This window comes from Pempheris klunzingeri, chromosome 4 (genome assembly GCF_042242105.1).
Source record: "Pempheris klunzingeri isolate RE-2024b chromosome 4, fPemKlu1.hap1, whole genome shotgun sequence".
In the NCBI taxonomy this organism is placed as follows: domain Eukaryota; kingdom Metazoa; phylum Chordata; class Actinopteri; order Acropomatiformes; family Pempheridae; genus Pempheris; species Pempheris klunzingeri.
In genome coordinates this window covers 16610586-16632165 of record NC_092015.1, presented here as the reverse complement: position 1 = coordinate 16632165, position 21580 = coordinate 16610586, and the positions used below count along the sequence as shown (strand labels likewise).

At 42.2% G+C, this 21580-nt stretch overlaps 2 protein-coding genes across 2 annotated transcripts in view; one reads left to right on the top strand and one right to left on the bottom strand.

Annotated features, from left to right (window-relative positions):
- anapc15 (anaphase promoting complex subunit 15) overlaps nt 1-21580 on the top strand; it is a 256108-nt gene that overhangs the window by 150732 nt on the left and 83796 nt on the right. The window lies entirely within an intron of this gene.
- On the bottom strand, nt 4082-20883 carry stard10 (StAR related lipid transfer domain containing 10). The gene is made up of 6 exons (XM_070829916.1): nt 20028-20883; nt 12005-12152; nt 11747-11850; nt 6879-6996; nt 6126-6178; nt 4082-5470 (listed from the first exon to the last, which is right to left on the bottom strand). The coding sequence occupies exons 1-6, from the start codon at nt 20184-20186 to the stop codon at nt 5264-5266; spliced, it is 789 nt and encodes a 262-aa protein (XP_070686017.1). The 5' UTR covers nt 20187-20883; the 3' UTR covers nt 4082-5263.

Below are 21580 nucleotides of genomic sequence, written 5' to 3'. Positions count from 1 at the left end.
GAAGGGGAAAAAAATTAGTGGGCACGACTGCGACGCCAAATAGCGGATAACATTTTTCTCACGGGCAGAAAGCAGTAGTAGCAGCTCACGGACATCCACTGGGAAGTTAAAGTGCAAGAGGTAGGGTATTTCCGCCTATGTTTTTCAAAATACACGCACACTGTGACATTCAATAATGTTGCGTTTTATTTTGAAGGCTGGAAATCCAGTATTTCCGGTGATATGGATATAGATATGAAAAACTTGACGCGGCAAAAATTGCAAAAACTTCCGCACGGCCGTCATGTGACCACTGAAAAACACTGGACAGACCAGCCTGTTTTCAACCAAGTGCACTTTAACTACATACTATCCCACTCACTTCTCAAGAAATACACCTCACAGAAGGCTGTATTTGTAAAGAATTAATGCTCCAATTGCACAGTATAAATTCCTCTATTATAAAATATTGTGTCATTGAAGATAATACAGAAAATTAAAATGTCACTATTGCCAGTGAGACACACTAAATGATAAAACACACACAGCATAGAGAAGACACACCCTATATATACCTAATTCTCTTGGTGAGCCATAGTGTTAATTAATACAAAAAGGTTTTTGTGAAGTTAATTCACATGTAAAGTATTTACACACATTTAATCACAACATTTAAAAATAAAAATGTTACTTCAGTATGTACGCTAAATAAAGAGAGAGGTTGTGGTTTAATATCACAGGTTACACCCACCACCATGTGGTCACACAGACAGAAATAGTTTTAAACGGAGGTGAAAGTGATGTGAAGTGTTCAATCAGACAGGCAGCTGATTTGTTAGTTGTAAGCTCTCACAGAAACCAGAAGAGGGCAACCACTCACCATCAAGATATTGAGTGTCTTAGCTGCAGAGAGAATTTCAAAAGGGATCGAGTTATAAAGCCCAAAACAATAAAGAGAAAAGAGTATTTGTAGTAGAAAAACAATGCTGCCTCTCAATGGCCCTTGAATTATTAAAGACGATTCCCTTGGTTGCATTTCAGCCACAGAGCGTCAGAGTCAGCAAGATGAAAGGAACTTAGAGAGAGAAAGAGAGAGGGGCTGGCATACGATAAAAGTCCCAGTCACCCCATACATCACAATGTACCAGGAGACTCCAATAATAAACATTTATAAACCAAACATATACCACTGGTGAGTTCACATGAATAAAAAAAATGTCATATTTGTTGTTATGCTTTGTCAAATCTTTATGGATCATTGTGTTTTTTTAAAGCGCTGAAGGGGAAATTACTATCACTATTACTTTGTGTGTCACATATGTGATTCAAAGCGTTGTGTTCAGTCAGGGGCCCTTTCTCCCCAAAGATATAGTGAGTAAGAGGGTAATGTTTTAGCTTTCAGGAGCCTGGATGAACAATATACTGTCTGTGTGACAAGTCAGTGACTTGGCAGTGTGTTACTCATTTTACCTCTGACCTGGGGTAAGGATCAGGGGACTGTGCCAAAAAGATTAGCTTAGAAAGAGGAGATGGAAGAGGGGAGAAGGAGAGGAAATGAAAGGCGACAGATGGAGGGAACAGCTGGTAAAAGGTGAGTAGTGAGGGAGGAAAAAGGAGAGAAAAGGGAGCGAGAAATGAACACAGTGGGGAGACAGATAGGAGAATAAAAGGGAGGAGAACAAACGGTATAGATTAAGAAAAGGGGAAAGGAGGTTGAGGAAGAGTGGGAGAGCATGAGATGAGATGAAGAGAGGAAAGGGAGAAGAGGAAAGAACTGAATATGAGTAGGAGGAGGATCAAAAGGAGAGGAGAGGCCTGTATGAGAAGTGGATGAAAGGATGGACGAGGATGAAGGGATGGGACGAAGAAGTGAGAAAAAGAAGGAAAAAAACAGGAGGAGAAATCGAGGAGCAAAATGATAAAGGGGCAGAAAAAGAGTAGGGGGAGATAACAAAAGATGGAGGGAGAGAGAGTGGGAGAGGAGAGAGGAGAGGAAGAGGAGGTGGGGTGGTGATGAGTCATCACCAGGCGATCAGCCCTGGTGCACCCTGGTTGCTGTGGGGGTGGCTGTGTGACACATATGCAGAAACACACACACAGAGGGATGCCGGCCATCATGCTGCTTATATGTCTCCTCCTGCTGTGGAGGCGGATGGAAGACAATACAGGGATGCCACTGGGACACGCAGTTCACACACTGGTGCACAAGCAGCCTTTCCCTCACACACACACACACAGATACACACACACATGCACATGATGATGATGACTGATCGAGAGGCCTCATTAAGACTCTGTCGATGGATGGATGGATGGTTATACTCAAGGGCAGAAGGATAAACAGGCGATGCAGCTGGAGGAAAGGTACAAAAAAGCACACACACCAGAGCTCTATACATCTCATGCATACTCCTACATCATTCATATTTTATTAGGTGGTGCATACGCAGAGGCGGATGTTGTAAAAGGGAACAATCGGTGGGGGTGACAAATTCATTCTATGGCTTGAAGTTATATGTAGAGTACAGTGTTGTGTTCCTCTTACTGAGGCAGTCACACACACACACACACACACACACAGACAAATAGCTTCAATGACTTTCAAACCATTTTTCTGTGTATCCACTACGTTAAACATGATTTTTACCAATATGTTAAGTCATGCTACGATGTGTGTAAGACACGCATCATGTCATCCAATTAATCCACCAAAGTGAAAAACAAATTGAAGCCGTCGTACACGTGGTGCATTTACAGCACACATGCTCTTAGTGTAATCTTATATATGGAAGAAGGGGCAGACACCCCGCCATAAATCACTTCCCCTGTGACATGCAACCTCTCATCTCTCTGCGTCTGTCTTTGGTGCTGAGTCGATCTCAGAGTTGCCATGCCAACAGATTGGGGGATTCCTAATTCTGATCTAGGCCGCTGCGCACACATATCCTTCACACAGGCGAGTGCAGCGGTGAATGCAATTAAACAAAAGCACGTGCACATTTTCCAGTTTGTGAAAAATAGTTCATCAATAGGCTGTGGGTCATAGTGCTTTTCCCTGCTTTAATTGGGGAGAGCAGTTTTAAAATCAATGACTGTGTCTGTGTGTCTGTGTGTGACTGAAAGAATGTGTGAATGAGAGCTAATCAACCAGTTAATCAGGTCAGTGATTCTTTAAACCTATTTTAGCATCATCACAAGCATGAAAACCCACAGGCAACACCACACATCAACCTGAGGAAAGGCGGTGACATGTGAAACACACACATACAGAGACTAGAATTACAGCCTTGCGGTTGTTTACCTCCAGCAATCAGTAAAGTGGCATATTACATCTACGTCCATCCAGGCTCATAATGTATTTGGTAAAGACTCTGAGGGAAGTGTGTGAAGTGTGAAAGAATAGAGTATTTCATTTGGTGCACAGATTGTGAAACCTCTTGAGGCAAACTTTTTAATCTGTGATATAGGGATGTATAAATAAAATTGATTTGACTTGACTTTAAGTTTTACTAATGTCTATTAGTGACAAAAATGACTTGTATGTGATCACATACATTGGCCAATAAAGCTGCTTCTGAACACCAAGTTGTAGCCACGACAGTAGATGACGCATCAAATATGGATGCTGCTGCGAAGACGCCATGAGTTCTAAAACATAGATACTTAACACGTGTTCAACCTGCCAGCGGAGAAGATGAAAGCACAACACAGAAGAAATCTGATCAGTCTCCCCCTTCTGTTCCTGAGTTACGGCGTTGAATAATGTCCAGAAAACTGTTTTTGTAGAACATCATGATAGAACAGTGAAACTGACCTTTGACCTTTTAGATATAAAAAGTCATCACATCATCATTTTAGACATTTGTGTGAAATGTTGTCATAATTATTGTATGAATTCTTCAGTTTTCGTCAAAAACATGTTTCGTGACCTTCACTTTTGACCACCAAAATCTAATCACTTGTGCCAAATTTGTAAAAAAAAAATCGAATTCCTGAGATATTCATGCAGACGGGAGGGATGGACGGATGTAAGGACAAGCCAAAAACGTAATGCCTCCGGCTCTCATTGGCACGGGGGCATAAGAAGGACTCGGACCACCGGTGAAATTTGAAAACCTTTGTAGGAATCTGTATTTAATTTTTAAACTCTACATACATTCATACATCTCTCAAATAGAGGAGCAGGCAGTACGCGTGAGTGTAAAATCTGTATGTATGTGTGTGTGCACGAATGTGTAAAAATCAGGCTACCTTCGGGGACACATTTCCTAAGACCAGTTAATTGGAGATGGCTTGACAAAAGCCATGTTGCCAATCGGGGAAAGAACAGATTTTTGGTTTGGATTAGGATATGGTTATGGTTAGAGTATGGGTTAGGTTTAGGATAAGTCTATGTAGTGTCCCCAAAAATAAATCAGTAAATCAGTGTGAGTGTGTGAGAGTGAGAGAGAGAGAGAAAGAGGGGGAGGATTGCAGGTTGGGTTTTGGGTTCCAGCTGCCTTCTGCACACCTGCGTATTTATCATGTGTTTACAAAATGTGATGGAGACACATAATGAGTGACAGGGAGACAAAATGGGCAGAAAGACATGAAATTGAGTGCGTATACATGTCTGAGTGCATAAATAGTATAAAGTGTGTCCATATGTGTCCACATGTATGCATTTACTGTATTTATGGGCATTAGGGGTTGCACTGAGATCTTTCCCCACTAGATAGGCCGTGAGAAACATGAATTCTGAAATCCATTGTTTCTAGCTCTCTATCTCAGGTTAGTCTGTCTGTAAACATTTTAACAGTAAATCTTACTGAAAAATATATTCTGCTATGATTAACCTGCATAGTTCTGGATTAGAAAACGTCGATATCCCTTGTACGGGCATGAAAAATAACATTTACAGCTGCTTTTCTGATTACAATGATGGTTTCGCTGCACCTTGTGAGTGGGTCGGTGTGTTTCTGTGAGTGCATATATGTTGCATGTTTTTATATGCATGTGTTTATACATTATGAATGTAAGTATGAGATCGAGTTGGTCAAGTATGAGTTTGACTGTGACCATGAATGCTTACATAGATGGGCCTGTTGGTCTGCCTGCATATGCAACTGAGTGCACAGAATGTATGCAAGTATGTGTGTGCGCGTATTTCTACACACACATATTTACATGTAGGATGACATAATCACATGTGTAGTTATGGATGTGTGTCAGGCATGCGTGTAACCCTGCATTACTGTTTATGTGTGCATGAAAGCATGACTGTGTGTTTGTGTGTGTGTCTGCGTTAGTCGCTGTCTTCTCTCTCCTGGGCCTCAGCCAGGGAGCTCTCATCGATATTCTCCAGGCTCTCGGCACGCTGGATGCTGAGCTCAGTGAGTGGGATGGTGGGTAACGTAGTCTGTTCGGGGTAGAGCCAGGGCTTGAAGCCAGGGTTGTGCCTCTGCTTCCAGTCTGAATATTTCAAACAGGCTTTGTTGATCTTCTTCATTGCCTGGAAGAAAATAAAGAACACAGAGACAGAAATAACATACAAGAAATTAGAAATGAAGATGGATGAGTGGCAGGATCAAGGAAGACGGAAAGTTATGACAACTTCCATGGAGGTGAAAGGTGAAGGCCATTCTGTGTAGAGCTAAATCAATGTAAAGATTCACCAAGTGCCTTCACACAGTTGTGACAGAGCAACTAGATCCATGTGTGCATAATTCAAAACATTTGGTTTAAAAATTAAAATAAAATTGCTTGCTATGCACTATATTTTGAATAATGAACGAATCCTCGCAAAATATTGTCGATATAAATATTTATATTGTCGAAGTCATCAGCATGGTTATTTTCAGTGGGATTTGCGCGACTCGCTGCGCTGCTATTTTCTGACAATCATCAAGGGATTCTTCCATCCCAGGGTGCTCTCCAGAGAAGCTTTGCCCTATTTCAACAAATATACACACACAACCTCAAACAGAAAACAAAGAAATACAGTCAACACTGTGTTTTATGGAGATTAGGAGTTTTACATGTAAATAAAAGGTCTGCAAATTCCTCATCTTGACAAGCACAGTGCTGCGTGTAACCTTTCGTGGATTAGCGCGTCGACAAACGTGCAACGCACTCGCAGAATCTGTGTTACTCTGCAAATGACTTACGCGAGGAGCGAGGAACTGGGAAGACTTGTTGACAACCCACTTTGGTAAGGAACCTGCAAAGAGAGACGGAGAGAACAGAGTGAGAGAGTGACTCAAAATGAAAGTGGGAGAGAGAGAGAGAGAGAGAGAGAGTGTGAACAAGGGATTTTATACTCTGCTTCATTACAGGTCATGACATCCAGGATCAAAGTGATGCTTTGTAATTCGCTACTCAATGCAACCAGATGACTCTCACACACACACACACACACACACACACACACACTCTACAAACTGACGATTAAAGGGATTGACCCAACCAGCACTTGCACGAGAGTGAGTATAAAGAAGTGAATTAAAGGGAGGATAAGAGCGAAAGATTAATGACTAGAAAAAGGGAGGAAAAAAGAGAGAGGGGAGAGAGCAGAGGAAGAGGGACAGCAGAGCGAGAGAGGCAGCAGAGTGAAATAGTTTCTGTCCTTCATATGGTTACTATGGCGACTCATTTTGACATAAAGGCAGGGGAATGAATCATTCATTAGAACTTTGAGCAAGCGTGAAGCACCTGGGTGAGTGTGTGAGTGTGTGTGTGATTGTGTGTGTGTGTGTGTGTGTATACCAGTGTGCTTCAGTCTTTTATGTGTGTGTACCTCCATTTATGCATTTCTGTATTAGTTTGTCCTTGTGTTGATTGCTTTTGTGTGTGTGTGTGTGTGTGTGTGTGTGTGTGTGTGTGTGTGTGTGTGTGTGTGTGTGTGTGTGTGTGTTAGTTACCTCGTGGATCTACCTGGGCCATGTAAGTGAGGGTACAGTGGTTGGGTCCCTGGTGCTGGATCATGTAGCCAGTCTGAATGGACACAGCTCGAACTAATCCCTTTTTTGGAGGGTATTTCTGTGGGGACAATACACACACTGACAAATTACCATTGTGATTCTTCAATGCAAGTACCAACAGCATCAAGGCTGACAAGGAGGCCTGTAAAATCACTCACTCAAAGTAATCACTCACCAATTACAAAAAATACACATGCACCCACAAACAGAGATACTCAGAATAATCAACTAGAAAAAGCAAAGCTCTTCACGATCTATCCAATGGTTGACATTAAGTTGTGCAGTGTGAGCACTAGGGTGTTATTGTGTGTTGTGTTTTTCTGCTGCCAGTCAGTCTCATTTTCTGCTTCACAGTCATCTTTCTGACACAAATCCAGTCCGCACTACCCGATGCATAATACAGCAGTAAAGGCCAGCTCCGGCCCACTATTCCACTGCTTCGACTGTATATCTAAAGATTATTATTCATGATGATTCGGTACAGTACTGGTTAGTCTGTGATAACTGGGGCAGGCACACTGAGGAGCACTTAAGAAGCACACGGAGCAGCATTCGGCGAGAGAACCTTAATCAGAGGAGAACTTCAGATAACCGCTTTATCTATTCCCTACTATTTTACTCATGTTTTCAGTGCCTGTGCCGCTCTACTGATAAGTTACATTGTAGGATTTCTGCTGACAATACAATGGGAGCCTTTGTGAATCATTACACGTGCAGGTTTCGGGGAAATTGGGTATGACATTACAGTGTTCTCAGCTAATGTAGAGGGGAGAGACTACAGGATATGTGAAGTATTAGTCACCAGGGAAGTGTCTCTTTACAGTCTCGACACGTCCACTATACCAGGAAACTTCATATCTTATGACTTAGCCTACTGATGATAAGCCATTGATTTACATGTGGTTTTTGGCTGTTGGGCAAGTCATCATCTGGTAACTTGCAATGGCCATTTGTTATTTTTGACATTTTATATATTCAACAATTAATCAACATAAATGCTACAGCCATGCTAGCGGCTCTGTGAGGCTTTACTTGCGTACAGCAGCGCTTTGGACTAAATGCTATAAATGTTGATACACTAACACACTCACAATTAGTCTACAATGCTAACATAATGATGTTTAGCCGGTATAATGCTCACTGTGTCCGTCATTTTACTTTAGTGTGCTAGCATCACAGCATTTGCTAATTAGAAGTAAACACAAACTACGAGTGAGGCTAATAGGAATGTCAGTACTGGACAAATTTTAAAAAATGACAATGATGGCGCTAGATGACATATTAGTGCAGGGGTGTCCAAACTACGGCCTGTGGGCCAACTGCGGCCCGTGGTCCAATTTTCATTGGCCCGCAGGAAATTCTAAAAATGTATTGGAACACGGCCCACTCACGGAACCTGCGCTGGACTGTATTGTACTTCTTAGTCTCACCACTAGGTGGAGTAACTGTCTTGAACGAGGCAGCTTCTCTATAAAATGGGTAATAGAAGAAGAAATGTGCTACAGGTGACCCAAAATGGCAGAATCAAGGAAACGTAAGAGAGCAAGTGAGTGTAGAAAGTTTCAGACACGGTGTGCGATGAGAGCACAGCTAATAACTAATGACGATCACTTTTGCATTACGGAGGAGCTGCTTGATGTTAGCAGTCTACAGAGCACCACGACGGGTGAGGATGTGCCAGATGCAGTTGGCATGATCGGAGTTAAATGAGACGAGCTGTGTGGAGGTACGACGCATGGGGCTCCAGCTGGGACAGGAGCGCAAAGGAATCTACGGTGTCCGCCGAGGGGCAAGAAAGTGGAGGTAAGGCTGTTAATTCGAGCACCAGGGCTCTAGCACAGACTATTTCAAGCTTCCCTCTCTGATGCTGATGCTGATGCTGGTGCTGGTGCTGGGGGGGTGCTCTACCATTCTCATGTGCGCTGGCTAAGTCGTGGCTCTGTGCTGCAGCGGTTTTATTTCCTGAGATCAGACATGGACCAGTTTTGAAGAGAGAGGGACCTCTTCATGAGCTCAGTGACCCTCTCTGGTTGGCATGTTTAATGGATCTCACTGATCACCTGAACACACTGAACAAGAGCCTACAAGGCAAAGACCAGCTTGTACCACAACTAATAAATGAAAGGCCACTAATGGAAAGGCTGTTTTTTTTCTTGAATCATATTCAGTTATCAAGCAGAATTTACCTACATTTGATTGATTTTGCCAACTTTAATCCACTAGAGGTGAGGCGATATACATCACCTCTAGTGGATTAAAGTTAGCAATATAGCTCACTTCCAGTGAGTGGCCCAGCCCTTTGTATGTTTTTCTGTATGTGGCCCTCAGTGAAAAAACTTTGGACACCCCTGTATTAGTGCATCCAAGTCATTAGGATTCATCCTCTGGGCACTATGAACATCTGGACCAAATTTCATAGAGATACCTTCTATGGCTGCTGAGATATTTCACTAAAACACAAAAATGTCAACTTCATGGTGGCACAAGAGGAAGAGACAGTGGGGTTCATTCTCAGGGGACTATGAATGCCTGGACAAAATTGAATTCACCCAATAGTTGTTGATAAATTTCAGTGTGGACCAACACCGCCATCCTATGCTGCTACTGGGTCTAAAGTATTAGCAGTAGTAATAGTAGAATAATCATTAGTAGTCATTAGCTGCAGCCCGTATATAAATATATAGACCCATCTTACAAGTACAGGTTCGGCTCTATAACAGTCTGCCAATGGCAAGTTTTGCAGTAAAGCAAACCAGAGTTACTACAGGGCAGTGATGGCTGGATCTTAAAAGCCGATTGCTGAAAACCTTTCTGAATGTATGACTAACAAAACAGTTGTTATTCATTATGAGAAAGAGTGCAGACGACTGTGGTGTCAAATACAGTATAAGTGGACTAACTGCTGGCGATGCACACGTGAACTCAGCACTCCACAAGACAAGCTCTCAAATTCTGCTGATTATCAAGAGTGACCTTGGCTAATCTCACACACGGCCAAGCACACACCAAGTGGTGAACACACGTGGAACACAAACACACGCTGTCTGTTATGTTCGTCACCACTTAATGAAGCAGGAATGCGGAAGGGGAGGCGGAAGTCAACGGCTAACAGTCACATGAGAGATCTTATCCTTTTGTAAACATTATATTAGTGAGTGGGAATGAGAAACAGAGGGGGAACAGACAGAAGCAGGACAGGCAAAAGAAAAGGAAAAAAAGAGATACAGCCCAAACAGTTAGCTGGTAAATTGATTATTTGATCTCATGAGGATTTGTTGAGGATTGTCGTATTTAATAGTAAACTCCTTTGGTTTTGGACTGTTAGTCAGACAAAGCAAGCTGTTAAAGACACTGTTAAAAGCATTTTTCACAACTACACATAACAAGCAGACAACGAAAATAATCGGTTGTTGCAGCCGTTGAGAGAGGTGATGAGTACAAGCTTTTACACGGCACACTTCTCATCCAGAAACACAGAAATACAGCCAAGTTAAAGGCTGAGCATTCGGGCCCGGCTCCCCACTGAAAGTTACTCACACTGTCTCAGCGCTTTTTAATCAGTCTGTTTGTTTTGCTGGTCTTTGGCATTGAAATTGCCGAAGTTCTTCAAAAGCACGACTGGAAGCCAAACTAAAAACACAATGTGTTCGACTGAATCTGATTATCTGGCACATAGAGCATCTATCTTATCTCCCTGGTGAAAGCATCAAGGGCACGAGGTATGGGAATGCTCTCTCTTTGGGAAGGTGCCAAACTGTCTTTACGTCCTGGATGTAGTGGTTCTATTTAGATAATTACTTTATCGGCTTATCATATGACATATGAGCATGACCTTAATAGTTATTCTAAGCTCAATTATTGCCTCTTGTGTTTACATGCATTAACATTTTAGCCAAAACGATGCCAGAATAAACAGCAGGGTTTTCCATACCATTACTGTTGTGAGGATGTTAAGATGTTTGACTGTGTATGTCTCTTTGGTGGGATTTATTTATGAATTTATTTATTTACTTTTCCTTTTTTTTATTCTATATATTATAAATGGGTTGGCTGTGGAACCGAATTGCCCTTCTGGGACGAATAAAGTATTCTGAATTGGAATAAGACTTATAAGACGATTTTTCACAGCTGAATACACAGAAAAAAAAACATGTTGAGACTAATTTTGCCGTCATTTCTAGTCATGTTGCTTTTGTGATCTCATCTACTGGTGGGCAGGGCTCAGGGAGCTCCTCCACACACAAACACAAACAGCGAAGACGTGATTATTCGAGGCCAAAGCCGGCGATGGCTATGTTGGCATGTTGCCCATCCAATAAAAAGTTACAAGAAGCAGATCTATTCACTGTAGAGTGAGAGCTTCTACGTATATGTCTGCCCTCTAAGTTCACTTCTCTTTGAAAGGGTGCACTTGCATTATTGTGCTATTATATTCTCATTAAAATGATCTTACAATTGTTTATCTTAATTAATATATTGTCCAGCAAATGTAGTCATCTTGACAGGCCTAGTTCTGTTGAATGACTGACACACACAGGGAGCTTTGTATTGCCAACTTTCCACAAACATTCATGGACTTCTTTTTATGCAGCACAACGCCCGTAAGCTCGCTAAACTGGATCAACATTCACGTTGGCTCACTTGATGTGCATTCAAAAACGGGTCATTTGCTTCACAGTGCACCTTTGAACACACATGCACAGAGTTATAGGGCTGAATGAGCAGAGTCCCAGCTGACCATGTGTAAGTCCTGTGTGTGTGTGTGTGTGTGTGTGTGTGTGTGTGTTCGTGTGTGCGTGTACACTCACGGCATGTTTGACAGAGTAGTTCATGATGATGTAATCTTTCCCAATTGGCAGCCAGGTGCGAAGCGTGATGACATCGCGGTCCTGAAGAGGGTTTGGACACTTCCCTGTTAACAAACAAAGACAAATGTGGTGAACAGAACATTGAAGATCAATGTGCCCTTCGTGTGCGTCTCTGCTTCCTTTCACTGTCCCAAATCGTATTAGCGACAAATGAATGCACATGCGCCGCACATGTTTACACGAGAGCGTGTAACATACATGAGTAGTAACCAACATCCGCGTTGACCGTAAGTTTCCCTATATCGAAGGTCTCAATGACGTTTGTGTCCCATTTCCTTCTGTACTCAATGTCATGGAGAACGTCGTACATGGCCTCAGCTGACACGTCCTTGCATACCATCCGACACTGAGAGAGAGAGAGAGAGAGAGAGAGAGAGGCACACAGACAGAGAGACAGAGTGTAAATTATTTGGGAATTAACTGGCAACTACACAACTGAATCACAGACTAAAACAGGCTCCTTGAACTTATATTTACCACTATTCCTCTGATCATGCAGAACATTTCGGACCTCTATCGAATGCTATGGAAGCATAAAAATCCATTCGATTTTAATGAAGCTGCGTCCTGTGAGTTCACAGGAAAGTGCTGTGCCATTGCTGAGGAGATCTGCAGACTTGCTATTCGTGCCGACAAAAGTGGGTGCGAAATAAAACCAAACCCTGGTGAACACTTCAAAGATACTTGATCTGATATGCAAACAGAGGAAATAAATTAAGAGGGCGACACGCAGTCTCTTTCTCTGTTCTCAGACACTGACACTCTCCGACCATCTGATGTCCAATCTTTTACACGTCAGTTGCCCAAGCTGTGTGTATGCGTGTGTGTTTGTTTGTGATAAAGAGAAAGAAAGAGAAAATTAGAAGAGAATCAAGTGACAGGCCACTGACCACAGATGAGTCATTACAAGACCTGACCTGACAACACAATCAGTCCAGGACAGAGACAGACAGTCAGATTCGCCGTATGTCCAGCAGTCTGTGAGAGTGACGGGACAGCAGGGTCATATTTTCAGAGGCCATACATGTCCATGGGTCCTTTAAGGTGAACGACATTCTCAGGTTTGAAAACCAGAAATGAGATTGACTCATTTCAGGCTGTAAACCAGAATCAATAAAACAAATTTTTTTTTTAAAAGTCACATAGACCAAAACAGGCCAAGATACAAAATGGATCCTAAAATCTACTCAAAGAAATCTTAAGATAGATTGTAGTGTTGCATTTCAAAGCAAAATCTAAGATGGATTAATTGATTATACGTGTGTACTTGTTGATGTGGAACAAGTTCGGTGTACGTGTGTCAAAGCTTATTAATGAAACCATAGGGACTCCAGCCTATGTCACATTCGGAGTTAAATGTGCACTGTACGTACACTCTGTGTACAGAGAGGCCTGCAGCCCCCGAGTCAGGCTGTTACTACAGTTACGATTGCCAGGGGGAATTAGTCTCAATAATAACAACAGGGAAAAAGTGAAGTGAGGAGAGGGAGACTCATGTAAAGAGAAAAAGACAAAGACGGACAGAGCAATGAAGGACGAGAGACACAAAGGAACACTAATCACAAGTGAGAGGCCAAGAGAGACTGGGGGGGGGGGGAAACAGAGCGAGAGAAGAAGAGTAAATGAGAAAGAAATGGACCGATGGTGATGTCTGTCCCCGATGATTTTAACTCCCATTACAAATCACTCCAGAGGGTTTAAAGCTCAATCTGCACCATCTTCTTTCCCTTGTTCCCGGAGGGCTTAATTTTAGAAAATGATCACCAGCTTCGCTCTACATTTGGCTGCACAGCTGTTTAACTGGGAAATCTCCTCTCAGTCTATCATAACAGCAGCTAATGAAATGTTATGAGCTCACCTTGGGCGTCACAGCACATAGTACGCACTTTGCATTTAAAAGCGTCCTCCCTGAAGTGCTCATTCAAATCAATGACTAAGTGCCACTGATAATTCTGTCATGTGAAAGAGTAAAATAACATGACAGCATCACCGGCAGCTCTGTGAGGTTGTGTTCCGGTGGTGTTGCTAACATTAGCACGCCAGCATGCTCTGACAATGGTAACATCATGCTGCCGTTTAGCAGGAATAATGCGTTTACCATCTTACTTACTAACACCAACATCTGCTAATTAAAGACCAACTAACATTTCCATCGTTAGAATGTACAGCAGATATTATCACACACACTGAGATCAAAGTTTCATTGATTTACCAGCATTACACTTACAACTTCACTATCAAATACTCATTTGGGACGAAAGGATCATGAGGAGTATTTTCATTATTTTCTTGCAGCTGGCAGCTCCACTGAGGAGGAAATGAGAGATGATGTTGGGAAATAATCGCCGGCCAAAGGAAAGAAAGGTAAACGTGAGGAGGGAGAACTCACACAGAATCACCTGAATCAGAGAATCAGGCAAAGTCCCAAATTAATAGAAGTTTATTGTCTTAGGACCAGATATCATTATAACTCTCAATGTCCTATTTTGGCTTCTAACCTACTTGTTGAAGAAATGTTATTTTGCTACCTCTGATAAGCTATTCTCATTTTCTGTTATTCTCTTATTCATGTGAGACCAGACTTCAAGATGCTTCTGATGACTTACAAAATTGTAAATGAGCCTCTTCACATCTGTCTGATCTCATTATACCTTATATCCCATCTCGGGCACTACACTCTCAGTGGAATACCGAGCTCCTGTCCGTCTCCAGGGGACCTGTTTTCTGTCCGATCTTTAAATCCAAACTTAAAACTCACTTCTTCTTCTTAAATCTCAATTAGTGTTTTTTACTTGATTAGTCTCACACCTCTACCATTATCATTAGTTTTCTTTATAATTTCTAAATTTCTTTCTACTTTCTAATAACTGCTGCATTTATCTAACCCGTGAGGAGGTTGTGTGGCTCGTGCCCCATTTAGTGGCACTTGGTGTCCTCTTGGATCCATATTTCTCACATATAATTTATGATCAATCTGTATCAGAAATCTTGCAATTGCAATTTGCATATTATGGGATTTTGCTGCTCTGTTCTGTACACATAAAATAGGTTTCTTCCATTTCTTCCATGCTAAAGGTGTTTTGATGAAGTGAAGTGAAGATGAAGTTTTTCATCATTCAAACTGAGGGTCTAAGGACAGAGGGTGTCGTATATTATAAAGGGTCCCTGATACAAACTGTGATTCTTGATTTTGGGCTATAGCAATAAAATTTGACTTGACGTGTTGTTGTGCCACTGCCGTTTGAATAAATTCTCTTTATATGGCCCTTTGACATAACCAATCTCACAGGGCTTCACAGGCAGCCACACTGTGAAACAAAGGAAACTCTACATTGAAATGACATCCCTCAAACACAGAACCCTCGCTGAGAACAAACAAACGTAGAATGGGTGCAGAGAGCGGGGAAATACACACTGACTGCATCAAATCAAACAAAATGACAAAGGCCAGAATAAGAACAAGTGAGTGTACGAATGAGGCACAGGGCGGCGGTGTTAGCTGGCTATCACAATCACGATCAGGGACATCGTAGAAACTAATACATGATTTCGGGGTCAGATACTGGTTCTGAGGAATATCAAGATGTCCTGCCAGACTCCAGTTATCCAGGCTAGGTATCAGATAACGAGGTCGCTTGGACAGCAAACAAGAGTGCGAGTAATGTTCAAAAGATTCAAGGAAGCAAGCAGCAAGTCGTGATTTTAAAAGCTGACGTAACTTTTGTGACAACAAATGGTTAAAACTACCTAAACACGTCAAGATATATAACTGATACATGGAAGATACTGTAGATAATACATAAAGAAACAGGTGCCGTTGCTTGTAGGGTAGTAATGATTTTAATCTATCTTATACTTTAACCGAGTATTCCCATGGCATGCATCTTCATACTGTAGGTCTACTTAATTTATCTGACAGCTAAAATTACAACTGATGAACTTATATGCATCGTTGTGGATGAAATTATCCAACGGTGCACTATAAAGCTATTAAAACTAGCTGAATCTTTACCAGCTAAAACAAGACACTCCAATAATATACTAATGATATAATACTTCTATACTATATTTTAGCATGCAGGACTTTTATCTATACTTTTAACTACTTTTAATTAAGTAAAGAATATAAGCAAAGCTTCCAGTGGAGTGAGTAAGAAACCAGAACACGGGGAGGCCGGGGGACATTACAAACATGACCTCATCGACAGTTTAAATATGATAGATGATTGAGATCTGATACTGCTCTACCTAAACTAACGCAATGGAGGTCTATCAAAGACAATTTTAAAAACCTTTATGGATATTTTGAAATGAAAGAGAAAGTTGGTGAGCAGCAGGTTGACATTACAGGGAAACTGACAGTAGTGAAGGAAATAATAGGCTCATTTCTGACTCATGAATATAAACTCTCAGAAATAAAAGTGAATTTTAACTGTGCCAAAGCCGTGTGTGTTGATGTAGCTCAGAAGAAAAGACAAATACTGTACATGTTAAAAGTATTACATGTTTAGAAGGCTTCCATGAGTAAATAATTACACTGCACCAGTATCAGTAAAGTGGATATCTGTGTGTGTGTGTGTGTGTGTGTGTGTGTAGACAGATTGGCAGAGGACTTGTAGGTCAGAAAAGATCAGGGAGAATAATGGATGCTTTGTATCCACAGGCAAACTGACACAGGAGTAGAACGAGGAAGGAAGGAAAAAAAAAAAACAAATGCTCAAGAAGAGAACAGTGGAGAGTACGAGACGTCAGTACAGAATGAAGACATACGGCCAGCTAAGTACATGTGTGCGTAATTCTATTACACACTAATTCGGTGAAGTCAACAGATGAACCAAGGAGACGGAGATATAGAGAGGAGCGGGTGAACGAGAGTTCAGAAAGATAAAGCAGAGACGGAGGGAGACAAAAAGGCAGACACGAGCAATGTGTGTGTGTGTGTGTGTGTGGTTTGGTGCGTCTTTTCTTCATGCCTGGTCTGAGTCAACGCTGTGCCCACTGCCCACTCAGAACACCCGACCACCTCCGACCCCTGCGCATCCAACCCACTCTACCCACGGCTCATTCTCTCTCCTCATTCCTTGCCTCACCCACTCTTGTTTCCTCCCCGCCACTCTCCTCCTTACCTCCCTCTGTCCCTACAACCTGTCGGTGTGAGAATCAGCAGCTCCTTTGGGTGCTGATACATGATTGCGGAGGACGATTACAAAAACAAAAAAAAAGAATAATTGTGTGATTCAGAGCTGGGCTTCCCTGTGTGTCAGCAGGGAAGATGGAAAACCTCGGAGTCCCCAGTGAGTATCAAACTATTTCACACCTACACTTACCTAACACATACTGTGCAGTGTGTGTGGAGTCATGCGCTGACAAATTATATGAGGATGATGAGGATGATGATGATTAGTTTAAGTGATTACAGTTGTGATTACACTGTGATAAAAAGGAAAAAAACTCATCATTGATGAATATGGCTGTGGCAATGATTACGATAATAATGAGGCTGATGATAATTAGACTGATGATAATGATGATTTCCAGTCTCTTCTCTCTCTCTCTCTCTCTCTCTCTCTCTCTCTCTCTCTCTCTCTCTCTCTCTCTCTCTCTCTCTCATTTGGATACATAACTTTTACTATACTGCTGCTAATGCTATAGCATGGAGGGAAAGTGGAACAGGAAGTCTCAACGCTCACATTAATCATTCGACATGCATCAGCTAAGATGCATGCTTTTATTTCGTCTATAAATAGAAGAGCTGTATCTATGGCATCGCTGAATGCCCCCCCCCCCCTCCACATGCACACACACATAAACAGATTTTTGTCATGTCAGGGTTTGGGTGAAATAAGTGGCAGACTGACGGTGAGAGACAGAAAGGAAGCAAGAGGTAGAGAATGATCTAGTATGCAAAAATCAAGCCCCTGTGACTGTCGTATTTACATAAAGATAAAGTGCCAGTTGTAGATAGAGGCCCCACCCAAACTCCAAATGTGTGTGTGACTGTGTGCCCTTCCTCTGTTTGCGGAGCTGTCATGAGGAAACACACCTGTCCTGTATTAAAAACACATGCAGAACCTTCCCCTCCTCACACACACAGACACACACACACACATACACCTGCTGATGCAGTCATGATACACCTCTCCTTCAGCACACACAGGATAAACCCCGAGGATATAGCAGAGGGGGGGGGGGCACTGAACACCCCTACACACACACACAGACACACACCCCACTTTATTCAACAAAGTTAACACCTGGTGGTTTGCTGACACTCCTTGGAGCAGGATGCACCAACAGGAAAGCACACACACTCATCTACCCAGAGGAGAATGCATTTAATTTATATCTCTATACGGGGGGGCGGGACTGTCTGGTCCTGTCAGGAAGGATTGTGAAGGTCGGACTCGTGGAAGCAACCGTTCCAAAACTGTCAGCTGCCAAGCCAAATCTGTCTTAAAGTGTGTGAGACTACAACACAAGAGGCTTTGAGCCAGTTGAGCACTAAATTGCCAGTCAATCAAGTTTAAGTTGAACTATAATGTTGATATGAGTTGGTTTTTTTTTAATTTATTGAGCAATTTTAACCACTTCCACGGGGATACATGTCCTAATTAGTACATTTGGTCAAAACTGTGGCTGGATGTAAACCAACTCACACTGGAAAGATGAAAATCTTCCACCATTTATGCAAGTAATAATGTAGAGCTTAAGCATATGTATGTACAAATGTACTGTAGGTATTTGTACATCTTATATGTTAACTCAGAAAACCGGAGCCAAACTTTATCATGGCTTACAGCATTTCATTTTTTTCAAATAACTGATGATCTTAATGATGTCCCTAATTAAAAAAAAAAGTTTCCCTCTGTATCTTAACAAGTGTGCAAGTTCAAAATACTTCTATAATTATCTATTCTTATTCATTAGATAACTATGTTTTTTCTTCCCCCACAAATGTGCTGTGAAGGCAGAGTCTAAATTTGTTTTTTTTTCCTCTGGGTCTTTGTCCCAGAACACTAACAAAGCATTATTAATGACTGTGGTCAAATATAATGTGTTAGACGGTGCGCAGCAGTTTTTCCACCTAATGGTGCTACCACACCGACTCCCAAGACAAACATGATGTGAAAAACTGCCACGACTGCCATTTGACTAGATAATAAAGGATACTCATCAAGTACTTTCCCATGCTTTTCATATTACCACCTAAACAATGATCAGGAACTACTACACTTCCTGCACCTTGTACTGATTTTAAACTGTAAACTATTGCAGCTCTCAGGCTGGTTAATAATTTAGTTAATAAAATACCTGCAAATGAGCATCACTACCTGCATAATTTGCCATTAAGCCCAAAGACATTCAATTTAGAATATTAAACTGAGAAATGAAGCACATCCTCATATTTCAGAAGCTGCAACTGAATAAAAAAAGACTTTATAGCTGGAATCATCCATTCATTTTCAGCTAATGGACTTTTCTTTTCAGGCCTCGTCAGTTCTATTGTCTCTTGTGCTGTTTCAGTGCGTGCTTTTGTTCACTTCCCCGTGTGCTGAATAAAAGACACATTGAATGCCAAAAGCCAACTCCACAGAAGTCAACAAAGGAAACTGACATATCATACTAAACCCCACATTATATGCTTTTAGATACAGACTGGGAAATAGTTTCACAGGCAGAAGGACAAAGTGTCTCTGGAGAATCAAACCTGCCTCCTGGGGCTGACTCCTGCTGTCACTTCTCTTTAGCACGCGGGATTTCTTATAGCGTGCATCAGGCATAAATTCAAAACCCCACTCCTGTACACATTTATAAATAGAGGAGTGGATCCAGCACAGGATGCGCTCATTGAAAGGTGACAAAATAAGTTACCTACTGCAGGCTTTTACACCTGCACTGCTGCCATCACATTAGGAATTTTTTTTAAACCCCATTTCCTTATGCGCTTACAAAGGGAGGACATAGAGTGCGCTTTGTCTACAAGCTGTTAGTGGGTGGAAGAAGCATCTGCAACTACCATGCAGCAAAAAGCAGCTGGTTGAAGCATGTCAGCAGTTTTAATCATATGGGGATTCAGATCAAGCACCTCCCTGTCCACTGGTATACACAGCCTATCGGCTCTGTGAGGGTTTCTTCAGCCTCTGGTGCACCATAGAAAGTGACCATATAGATACTTTTTTTCTATTTACTTCTTATTGTGGGTTATCATGGCGACTCTCACCTTGATTTTGTGGACGGACTTGCCCTCCTGCAGACTCTGGGTCCACACCGTGATGCCTCCCTTGCTGTAGCTCATACTCCAGCCCTCCTCGCACAGGCACTCCGCCTTGAAGCTGGCGAACGCCCGGTCGTCCGGGATGGTCACAGTCTGTGCAGACATGGCTCGTTACCGGGAGAGGAGAGAGGGAGAGAGAGAGAGGCAGGGGAGGGGGGTCTCAGAGACTCCTGTGGGGCCCGGGGGAGACACGATGAGCCGGTGTGAAAGGAAGGGGAAGCCTGCACCAGTCAGCCACCGTGGTCCTGCTTCTTCTTCTTCTGTGGGAAAAGCCTAACTTGTCTAATTCAATTTCCTCCTTGCAAGACGCTTTTGTTGGCTGCCTGCACCGCGTCTTGTGATGATCTGTGTGTGTGTGTGTGTGTGTGTGTGTGTGTGTGTGTGTGTGTGTGTGTTCAGGGAGGTACAACAGCCGCAATCCACCCTGCACAAACTAATCAAACAGATGTGCGAGCACAACCACACGCAAGTGAGCGCACACGGAAATGAGGCACAAAAAAAAAAGTGTCAAAAAAAACGAGGTGGGCGAAACAAACGTGGCGTTTAGTTAATCACGGTGGTTGAATAAGTTTCAGTGCGGTTCAGCAGTCGTCAGAAACAGCCGCTCTCCAGACAAACCATATGTTTCTGTGGTTCCCTCTCTATCTGCCTCTCCTCCTGTGCGTCTCTCTCTCTCTCTCTCTCTCTCTCTCTCTCTCACCTGTGGTCTTTCTTGAGCTCAGAGGAAACTGCGGCAGCTCTCCATCGCTGCTGTGGCAGGTGGCGGAGGAGATGCGGTGAGGAATAAGAGGAAGAGGAGGAGAGCAGGAGGAGAGATCGGGCTGAACGCGCAGGCGACGCAGCGACTGCTACAATGGAAACGCCTCCCTGTGCTGCCTTCAGGTGCTCCTCGTAGAGCTCACCGGTTTGCCTTAACGACGTTTTGTTGGCTGAACTTCTTTTGATTGGAGAGGACTTTTTTAAGGAGTATATGTTTGTTTGTTTCCTGTACTCTGTAAAGTTAAAGCTGGAAAAATGCGCTATGTAATTATTATTATTATTATTATTATTATTTTTATAGCCTCTTTAGAAGACGCTATTTTAGAAAATACTGAAAACAGTTGGCCATTGCAACAATGACACCAAATGCCATATCTGCATATCTGTACAGTCTGTTATTTTTGTTGGCTCCATGCAAACTGCATCTTAAACCTGGTTTCTGTCTCTGCTCGTTTCACTTAATCTACACATTTTAAAGGTACCCAGTGGAGTGTTTGACCACTGGTGGCGCAATGGAGCAATGTTTTTATAAGCAGGTCCTCAGAGTACTTCTAAGACAAGAAAGATAAGATAACGATTTTCTTGATACAAGCCTGAAATTCTTTTTTCCACTCTGCTTTACACTTGTGCACTATTCATCTTCTGAAATGTTGTATTTGAATTCTTTTTATTAATTCCATATAATTATTATTTATTTATGATTTATTCTTAATTATTATCGTTATTATTATTGTTGTTGT